Source organism: Argopecten irradians, chromosome 7 (genome assembly GCF_041381155.1).
Source record: "Argopecten irradians isolate NY chromosome 7, Ai_NY, whole genome shotgun sequence".
NCBI lineage: Eukaryota > Metazoa > Mollusca > Bivalvia > Pectinida > Pectinidae > Argopecten > Argopecten irradians.
In genome coordinates, this window is record NC_091140.1 from 14,465,027 (window position 1) to 14,476,250 (window position 11,224).

Sequence of the window (11,224 nt, forward strand, 5' to 3'; positions counted from 1 at the left end):
ACAATACATTTTTTATAAGGATTATAACGATTGAGGGAATTCTCAAGTTATACAATTTCTATAAGAAATATAACGATTGAGGGAATTCTCAGGCAATACATTTTCTTTGAGGATTATAACGATTAAGAGAATTCTCAAGCAAAACATTTTCTATAAGGATTATAACGATATAGAGAAAAATCTCCGTAGGCCTAGTTTCATACCAACACACGCGTATGATCCCTTTCATTTTACTTAGTTTTAAAATAAATTGATATGTTTACACAGGATATGGTTATACATTTCAGATTTGTATACTTCACATAGAAACTGGGAATAGACTATACAGTATACAAATTTAAGTTTATTATTTAAATAAACACATCTCAGTTTATTCATGTTCTCACAGGAACACGTTCCCTTGTTGTAAATGATACAGACAAAGTCAAGCTAGACTTCTGTATCTTGAAGTGAGACAAATGTTTTAAAAATGTTAAGATATTTAAAGCAAATGATAACGCATGAACGCTTTAAATAAAAACGATGTTCGACGAAATCAAAGTTCTACAAACGAAGTTTGGAAAATACATGTATGCATATTTAACATAAAAATGTGACCTACTCGCATTTTGTTTCAGGGTAGGTCCATTCCGTGTCAGTCATATCCCCGAGGAGGTGGCTGCTCTGTGGGTGGTCATTGTTGTCATCCATGACGTCATTTCCGATAAGAACCATCACGTCATCACCCTCCGGATGTTTGCCGTTTGAACGAGAATTTTTGGAGTTCCCGACATCAACAACCACTTGTGGATCGCCAGGATCGTCGACATCATCGTCCTTCTTGACGATGTGATATTCCGCCATCTTGTACTCCAACGCCCTGCAAATACAACATTTCAATTTAGTTTGAGAGATGGGAATACTGGGCCCAAATGTGCAAAAATATAATAAAAGCCATCGCATATGACTGTTAATGATCCGTCAAATGTCAGACTGTGAATAACAAATGTGACATTTGACGGTACTTTCAGAATAATATGCTGACATGACTAGACTGCAGTGTAGAAATAAAAGTCAAACTGCATATAAGGTCCAGTGGGACTACATGAAACTACCCCCTTATGATAGCAAATACCACCAGAAATGGTACCGTGTAAAATAAATCTTTGACTCCCATCAAGGGTGTTCGTGTAGTTGTAAGGCCTGGTAGAACGTGTGTAGATAAGTTTCAGTGCTGTCTGATTAATGAATGACTTATTACCATCTGATCGATTTTAGTATAGTGTACAGTCGTAATGGTAACGTGTGGAATAAGCCAGCAGGAGACAGGGCGACGATCTCCTACCTTACAGGAATGGGGCGGAACGGCTACATGGTGAAAACACACAGGGCAGGAAACTACAGTGTAATTCCAAAGATAGCAATGCTGACCTCGACAGAGGCATACGTTATACGTATCTGCAATATTAATGCTGTTACAACTTAGAATGTCTCCTGAGTGTTATAGTAGGCAGTATCGATTGGGATAATAAACAAGAGATCTGATCACAATAGTGTTACTACCTGGGATAAGATCAGTAATTGAAAAGCAGACGACATGGTATTGTCGCATATCCAGGTAGCACGTAATTAACATGACATAACAAGCCTCGTCCTATGTAATTATCGGATTATCCTACAGATTACGCGACTTAACAAGGTTACCCTTTTTAAATAATCAGTTTTCTTGATGGAAAAAGGATAATTCTATGTTAACCAAACCATCAACACATTGAATCGGGTGAATTTCAACAGGGAGTTCTTTAATTTAAAATTTTCTAAAGCAAAGCATCAGCGAAAAATAGGAATTGTAGGAAATATCGTTCTTGGAACCATTATGTCAATATTGTGATTTTAGATATTGTAGCTCAAATATTGATAGATATTTTCCTTGTGAATGTCTTAAGAAGACACAATTTGGTTCTTAAGAGTTTATGAAGAGATCCAAGAGGGATCTCGGCGCCCACCAAAGAATGATCTATATCTGATAAATGAAAGAGGGATTTTTCTCTGCTTTTCAAATTCTGGCTATCAAAATCCAAGAAAGCGGCCGGTCGGCCACCTTGTTGACCGATCGGTCCCAAATTGTAATATGTACAACAACGGCCTTAGTGGAATTTACATATGAAATATGAGATAGAAGAACCCTTCGTTACTTTCTGGAAAATAGCGGTAACAAACTTCAACAACAAAAATAATCGAAGATGTCGGCCTGTCGGCCATCTTGTTGACCGATCGAACTCAAAATGCAATACGCATAACTAGGGCACTAGGGGAACCTACACATGCAATTTTTTTGAAAAAGATCCCTCCATTGCTTTATGAGAAATAGCGGTAACAATCTTTAACTATAATCAAAGTACTGCAAGTACTGAAGCGGTAAAACTTCTGGATGATAGGAGTTGATTCGAGTGTTAAAGATTGATAAGTCAGTTGTTATATTATCAGTATAACTGCAAATTAGAAAACGATCCAAAGAACACAGGACTTAAACTAAGACTGAAAAACTAAAACAAGTAATTGGGTTTTTTCGTCGTAATAATTTATCACATTGACTTATTTTCACATATTTTGTACAGGTCCAGTTATTCTATATACACATAATGCATTTCAGTGCAGAACCTTCAATCAAAGAGGAAGTATTTATGTTGACAAAGTCAAATTGATATATAAAAAAAAGTTTTATGCACTTACGTTACTTGTAATGTCAAACTAAATTGATTTTAAAAAACCCAACTTATTATATATGTATAAACAGGCATATATGCTAAGTGTAGGATCAGAAATTCTTCATCTATCAAGAAAAAACTTACTGGTTATATGCATATAAAATCTCATATAATGTTTAAGCAATACCATACATGTATTTGACTTTTAATGACTAATGTAAATGACATCAAGGATTTCCTTTTTAACAAACATAAGTTTGTTAATGCTGTCTTATGTATATAGCAAGTTTAAGAACACCATACTATCTATAACTACAAGATATAATGGTTGTCAGACCGTGTAACATATATAACTAATGTATATTGTCATAAAGGATGTCCTTCATGCTTCATAACTTCACTATTACTAGTTTGGCAAAATATCAGAGAGAGAGCGAGGAGAGAGGGGAGAGAGAGGGAAAGAGAGAGAGAGAGAGAATCTCTAGTTATCAGCTGTTTACCGGTATATGCTTTATCAAGTTTCAAGTACGTTAATGTATATTTATAAACTATAAAACTAAATAACCATATTGTTTCTCTATGTCTATCAAGTTTGTAGTACATCACAACATATATCCTAGCAAACGGTAATGACACCCGTTAACTAAAAGACAGATATTGTCATCAGTGTCCTTTTTTAATTACAATTTGTAAATATCTTCTCATTACACATTATGGAAAGTTGTTCAGCAAATTTGCACCAAGGATAGGTCTAAAATTCGGATCGCAAATTCACTCAGAAATTTTACTTTGACATAATTTACTTTAAAATTTGACTATTGGTGGCAAAACTGTTTTTATAAGGCTTGGGCATGATAATTTACTTTGAAATATGACTATTGGTAGCAAAACTGTTCTTTTAAGGCTTGGTTCAAGGAAAACATAATTGTAGTATATGATTTAAGGAAGGATAGTGACACGTTTACTTTTTACTGTTTTGACGAATTCATACAAATCTATCAGATTAGTACCAAATTTGTGGAATATCACGGTTTTATTATCTGCTATCAGAGAACACCTGAATTAAGCTGACTCTGAGATATGTCAAATTTTATTCCTACTAACATTAAATATTTCACATTGATCTGTACAATATAATGAAAAAAATAACATAACTCCTACCGGGAGGAGAAGATGGGAAGGCTTAGTTCAGTCGAATTATTTGAAATGGGTTGTACAAATCTGAAATTTCCTTTACAGTAACGAAAAATTGTAAGCTTCAGTGGTTTCAATATATTATAGCAGAAAAAGCAATGTATTACAAATTATATAAGTACAGGTACTAGTACAGAAAATCTTGTAAATATTACGTACATGTATTACAATTTCATTTTATATGGGACAAGGAATTAATTCCAACCGTGTGGACGAAACAAAATTGTCAAATTTTCGAGGCGATCTGCCCCTTTATCAAGACAAACAAAACGAACACGATTGCATAATAGAATACGAACAGTAATGCGAGACAAAGTAGACAAATATTAAACTATATAGCACAATGGAGCGCAATTTGCCCTTCGGCAGTGGCAGCCGAAGGCCGGATCTACAAAAATGTATCCATGCTGTTCGGCAGAACGACAAAATATGAGCGATGACTGGAAAGCGTGCCACGTGTGACGTCAAATATGTGGCGAAATTTATATATATATATTGCTCATTGGTATAGGATGCAAATTTAGTCGCCTATCTTCTCAGTGTGTTGACAAAGAAGCAAATCCCAAATTTAGTCGCCTTTTGCTGGGCAGCATATGTAAAGGATCAAAAATGCGTAGAACAGAACGGGAAAATGCTGGAAGTAGGGATAATTAATTGAAAAGCAAGTGATCAATTGATGTCGATAAGTATATTTAACGTTCGTTAATGCCTTTGGGATAGCCAATGAGCACTGTATATATATAAATTTCGCCACACATTTGACGTCACACGTGGCACGCTTTCCAGTCATCGCTCATATTTTAGCGTTCTGCCAAACAGCATGGATACATTTTTGTAGATCCGGCCTTCGGCTGCCACTGCCGAAGGGCAAATTGCGCTCCATTGTGCTATATAGTTTAATATTTGTCTGCTTTGTCCCGCATTACTGTTCGTATCCTATTATGTAATCGTGTTCGTTTTGTTTGTCTTGATAAAGGGGCAGATCGCCTCGAAAATTTGACAATTTTGTTTTGTCCACACGGTTGGAATTACTTACCTTGTCCCATATTTACCATTTGAAGTAATTCGTATCCAACATACTTACGTTTTATTGGATCCCGTGTCATCTGGAAACTCTTGTTGATATTACTTCTTTGACCCTTATAATTTCATTTTATATATATTCTAAACACCTTTCGATTTTTTCATTTAATTTGCGTAAACAACCAAACGATAAGATGTCGTTATAAAATAGCACTTAATCCTCTTAACAATAGAACAGCCAACCCTAGATCACTGTTTTTTGTTTTGATGTGGTCATGATCACGCCTTCACGCTTGGCTGCACACTGCTACAGATGCGAAGAGATGTATATATATGCGTGCACGTGGTTATCTATCCTATAATCTTTGAAATAGTTTTGTCATGTATGTATCGGTGTACGAACGCGATATATACTAAACTCTTAATAGTCATGACTTTTATTTTATTGTACGGAGGAAAGACATGTGTTTGCAAGTACGTGTATGTAGGCCTATTTTGAATGCAAAGACGGAGTTAAAGCTGGTGAAACTGTTTCGGATAGGCTACCTGTAATGGGTTTTTTTCTGGAATCCTGTACATGACCTGTTTACTCATTGTTCGCTTAGACGCTCCCAGAATTGTTCTCCAACAAACAGATATTTTGTATATTTAGGCGAGATGAGTGACCGTACACACATACTGACGTAATTATGGAATTTCCTGAACATTCCTGAGGTAAGGATGTTGACCGATCTGTCCACAAATGCAATATGCGAAACTAGGGCCCTATGGAAACCTGTATATAAAATGTTAGAAGTCCGGTACTTTCTGAGAAATAGTGCTAACAAGATTTGTTAACGGACTGACGGACGGGAGGAAGAACGGACCACCGACGATATTTCAAAAGGTGGTGAAAGATGAAGTGTTAGTAAAATTGGAGGAAGAAAAGCGAAATGAGAACGAGGATATGTTTTTGCTAAAGGATACTGTCTGATAACGTAAAGAAACAACGTCTCCTGTTGTTAGAGAAAAAAAATTCAAAACAATGGAAATTTCACGCGGTTATATAAAAATGAACTGTTTAGGTGTGGATATATAACAAAATAACAAGACTGTACTCTTATAAACCGATTATCTTGCAGTATATCCACATAAAATAAAAAATCCCTTAAATCGACTAATTTCCTATATACTGGATGAGTAAGCATCTACGGAGCCTTTCGCAACCTACCAATGCCTTTACGAAATCTACAGGGAAAAGGAGGCCGGAGATGAATTTACGGTGCTAACGGCTTATACACTAAACTTTACCATATATTTATTTACAGCCGGTGATGTGTCATCATTCACAATATAACAGATCCCGTGTCAGGGTGTGACCTTGTGACAGCTAATTAAGGTCACTAGACATTTACCACAAGGTTAAGATGACGAATGGATTATTACATTATAATTTACATATATTTTAGAATTGAATTTGTTAATACTTTCAATTACTTGGCTTTGATACAAATATTACATTGTATATCTTATTTCAAATTTCATTTATATTTCATTATCCGTTAATAGAACCTTTTTAAAATCAAGAAAAGGTATACCTAAAGCGTTCGTAATAATTCCAAAGGGAAATGTTATGGCATGGGATATTGGTGAAACTGGGTCAATTTGTGTTAGTGAGGTTAGTGGTAGTCGTCGCTAAGTAAAATTCCATTAACAGGCTATCATGATCAAATTGACATCCATATAAACTTCGCATTAGTGACACTTAATTACATCTCGAAATTTTCACTTAACTTAAAAAACAAAAACATAGATAAAAATACCTAAAGCTATAGTAAATACTGACGATTTCTCGTAAACTTTGTAAGATAAATAAATTACTGAGCGTTTAATGACTTTGCCAATAGTTTTGTGCGTATTCAGCCATAAATAGTTTTATTTGGTCAAAGACTAGCTCGCTTTCGTTTTGTCAGACAATAAACACTGTCTCTATTTAAACATGAAGCGTATGTCAATTAAGAATAGCTATCATAAGTTAAAATCATGAGTTATCTATGAAGGGCGATATGGTACCAGATTTAGCATGAATACTGATGTAATATCTGTTTCGCCCAGAACTACCAAATGCTACGGTCCATATAGTTCTGGAATGGCTCAGTAATTTTATACCTTTCTACAGTGTATGCTAATCTACTAATTGCATGAAATATTAGAGAATTGTCAATAATGCATTGAATATTTCATCAACTTTTCATCTAGAGTTACAGCATAGATGTATTTTGAAGCTAGCGAACATTTAAAAAAAAAATCATTATTTTGATGTCTGCAACGAAATACACCTTGAAATAAATCCGAAACATATAGCTGTTTTGTCCTGCTGGGATGCATGTGCTTAAAAAACTAAATCAGCAACGGCGATACGGGTCGACCCAATCAAAAACTCAATATACATAACAACAAAATATCAGCAAATGTTATTGACGAGGTAGAATTCGAAAGTAAGGAAGAAATACTACCAAACGGTAACACAGAATAAGTATACGTCTAGAAAAACAATTACTAGGAAATTGAAAGAGAAACAAACACAACACGATTGGGCACACCAAACACCATCCAAATTAGGTTTATACAGGTTCATTGAAGGTAGAACTGTTTCTGCATTTCATTTGTCAACAAAAATGTGGTGTCCCCAAGTTATATTAATTAAGGAATGGAATTTCTAGACAATCATCCGGGGGTAATGTCACATTACAACAGCAGGAGTGTACGTAACATAGCTAGCCGAACGAGTATATAATCATAAATAACAAAACAAACATACTGGTAATCGGTCCATACATTTGGCTGGTAACCTTGACCGATTGGTTTTACCAGCAGGAAGCTCTGAGTCCCGAAATACATCATGGTGGTGTGCAATGCTTTACATTAAGACTAAAACTATGTTCCTTTTATCGACTTCTAACCTTTTTATTATTTAAAAAATACAAATGCCTAAGTGTATTTTAAAACGACCAACATTACTTTTCTCTCCATAAGATAATTTGATAAAAATACGTTAATTTTTCTATTGTCTTTAAACATTTACATTTTCTAAGCATAAGGGAATGAATCGGTATTTCTGAAAGTGAAATATATTGTTTCCTTTATTCACGTCAATTGCTCTTTTATTGCCACTAGAATAATTAAAAAAGTCACTTGAAACTTTTTGTGCCAATTGGTCATGACATGGTTTTCGTTTTTTCTTTGTTTCAAAGTCTACTTTATTTGTTATTCCAATGCATAATTTGACATTCACCTTTCTGTTTTGCTCCCATAAATAACACATGCGTTCGCTGTTTTCAATACTTCTTCATCAGACATAATGTGACCGTGTTGGATATGCTGTTTGGTGTCTTTGGTGTCATGCTTTAGTGAGATATCATCAAAGTTACAAGAGCTCCAACATCACACGGAGACACGAATATACCACAATCTCCAAACATGTAGACAAAGGGAGACCATCCTAACTGACCTTTGCTGTTGTGTCACGCTCGACCAACTAACCTGCCAACCACGTGATGTATTTTGTGAAGCTGATATTTTATGGTAAATACTAAAAGAACTTATTGAATTATATACACTAAAAGAGATGCCGGAGTCTTCCACAACTACTTACAAATCATAATAGCGAGATAATGTCAAAACTTATCAAACCTTAAGTTCCAATGGCAATCATCCTCGATATTCCAGGGGTTACTATCACTGTCGTTACATCTACCACTGGACTATGTCATATCAAAACTGAAATTTCTGTGTGCGATGACAAATGAGACAGGTAATTAGTCTTTTGATGAAAGGAATCGAACAATTGTACACTGTGGTTGAAAGTATACCTTTGAAATTGGGCATTGTTCTCAGTAATCTTCAAAAGGAAGTCTCTTTGGTTCTTTTAATGGTCAGGTTTTGTTTATCTAAAAATGCCTTAATTTTCGTTATGACATAGTCCAGAGAGTAATAGTAAACCCTGGTGTATCGAGGATGGTGTAATGTCAGCAAAATACCTGCCAGTCAATATTCTTATTTATTTTCGTCAAAGTTGATCGTCGAGTTTTGATTCATTTTCATGAATATTCATATTAAGGTCTTTCGGAATTTAATAGTGTAAAACATATTTTTTCTCTTTTGTTCTTGTTTTTTATTTCATCTTTTATATGTCCTTTGCACATGCCGATTAACATTTTGTCTTTTTACCTTAAGTTTTATGTTGCCTCTTTATACATTGGCAGTACTGTAATACCCTACGTTTCTACGAGCACGCTGGTATTCTTGTATATACAATCACCGAGAAAAAAAATGATCATGCATTTAAAATGACATTTCAATTAAAAATTAAGAGTTATAAAAATAATAAAACGATTTTACGGTCGCTAGGAGCAACAGTTGGTTGTCATCATTGTGTTACATGACACATGGATTTCATAATATCGATACCGTGGCACGAAAGTTTTTTGTGAACTAAATCGGCAATACCATACCATCGGAAAAATAGCTCTAATTTGTTCTAAGAGATACGATGTCGAATGCATTGTTCATTATTATTAACATTAATGTTCGATTTATATTGACAACGGCAGTTGGAATGGATATCACCAGCACTCAAACACAAAAACGCGTGAAGCACTCCCGAACGGGTGTTGATATTTGTAGCAAAATAAAATGTAAACATGCTTTATTGCACATTGCCGCTTTTAATGAAACATGTTATTTGCTCAACCTATTGACAGATTTCCAATATATCTATTTTTATAGGGCGAGGTCATATTGAGGTGACATGCATATGTCCAAAATAGGAATTAATGTGATAGAATAAAACATTTACTAAGAGATCCGATAAATAATGTTACAGTGTATTTACACATGACATAACCACAAGCAACATGCATGGTTAGCATTAAGCAAAGTGAAAGTCAAATATTAGATTAGGCAAGAACAACGTAGCATTAAAATCACCTTCTCTCTCGGCACTAATACATAAGTCAATATACATAGCATCACCGTGTGTAGTCTATTGATTATAGAGGGGTTTATATGAGACGATTTTGGTTTTAAATGGGAATTTCACTGACATTGGAACCTGATTTTATTTCGTTTTTCCCTTTCACAGTAAAACACTATAAGTACACACATTCAATAAGGATTCACCCGTATACGGCAATAGTTCCTCTGGGATTATTTTTATTTGCGTCGACTCGGCTGTGGCGTACATGCATGTATTTCGTGCTGATCAGTTTTTAATGATAGGGGCGCACGTATTATGATAATGCCTCGCGGAAATATTCCCTAAGTGCCATTTCGACTCGGCATAATCGTGAACTCTGAACGATCAGTCATTTCTCAACTAGTAAAGCATTGTAATTAATATTCGGAGTTCATAGATAATATATGACTAAATAGTAATTTAGCATCAGCCGAGACTAATTTCAGTTGTATTGATTGCCTTTCTGTGTGTCTATATTCAATGGTGACATTGGAACCAATTACTAGTTTTAATTCCTTATTGTACTAATCGAATTAGAATTATTGATAAAAGCTAATAATAGATAGCTGAAGGCCAGAAACAGTACTAGTATACAACCACTGAATGTTGTTAGAAGTGTTCCCCATGTAATTTCTATGATCTCATTAAGGACACATACACTCGGTACAACTAAATACCGCCCTGGCTGACACGTTGTATAAAACACTTTAAAATCTTCAATGGAAAGAGTATCAATTTCCATCATATTCACTAGAAAACTAATTTTGGTAATGAGAACCATAGTCTAAGACTGCTTGTGTCACAATTTCTAACGGCACTTACCTTAATCTACTGTCGTGTACCCGCTCACCGACCTCCGCGGCGTTCCGCTTGAGTTACTATACACACTGATCCAGCCTCCCGTCACCATAGCACAACCGCACGCGGCTCCAGAGATGAGTATCTGACTCGAGCTACATGGTCCGCCATTGGTGCTTTGTGATGTCTCTATGGAACAATAACTGATACAGTAGGACTGACCGTAACTCTGTTGGTATTGGGGCCACAAAGGGTTGGTATCCAGCCAGAGTTTTAAGGCCTATTAGCATTTGCACTATCAAGGCGTTACCTGCCCAACAATTGCCTACGTGTGCCCTGGTAGATCGGGTTTAAACTCGCGGCATCCTGTGTAATCAATGACATTATCACATGTGCCGAGGAAAATAAATCAAGCATGCTTTGTACACGGGTAACTACATGGCATGATACTTAGTGATATGACATACCATATGCGGTTTCAGCATATATATTTCTCCAGAAAACTCCTTTAGGTAAGAAAGAAAAT

General features: G+C 35.3%; 1 protein-coding gene across 2 annotated transcripts in view; it reads right to left on the reverse strand.

Annotated features, from left to right (window-relative positions):
* Positions 1-11,019, reverse strand: part of LOC138327627 (phosphatidylinositol 3,4,5-trisphosphate 3-phosphatase TPTE2-like) — a 31,229-nt gene extending 20,210 nt beyond the window's left edge. Inside the window, exons 1-2 of one of the 2 annotated variants that reach the window (XM_069273888.1) lie at positions 10,723-11,019; positions 602-859 (exon numbers count right to left, since the gene is read on the reverse strand). In XM_069273888.1, the coding sequence (XP_069129989.1) occupies positions 602-843 (242 nt within the window). In that variant the 5' untranslated portion in view covers positions 844-859; positions 10,723-11,019. The remainder of the gene's footprint in view (positions 1-601; positions 860-10,722) is intronic. The other variant, XM_069273889.1, reaches the window with a different exon arrangement.
* Positions 11,020-11,224: the final 205 nt, after the last annotated feature.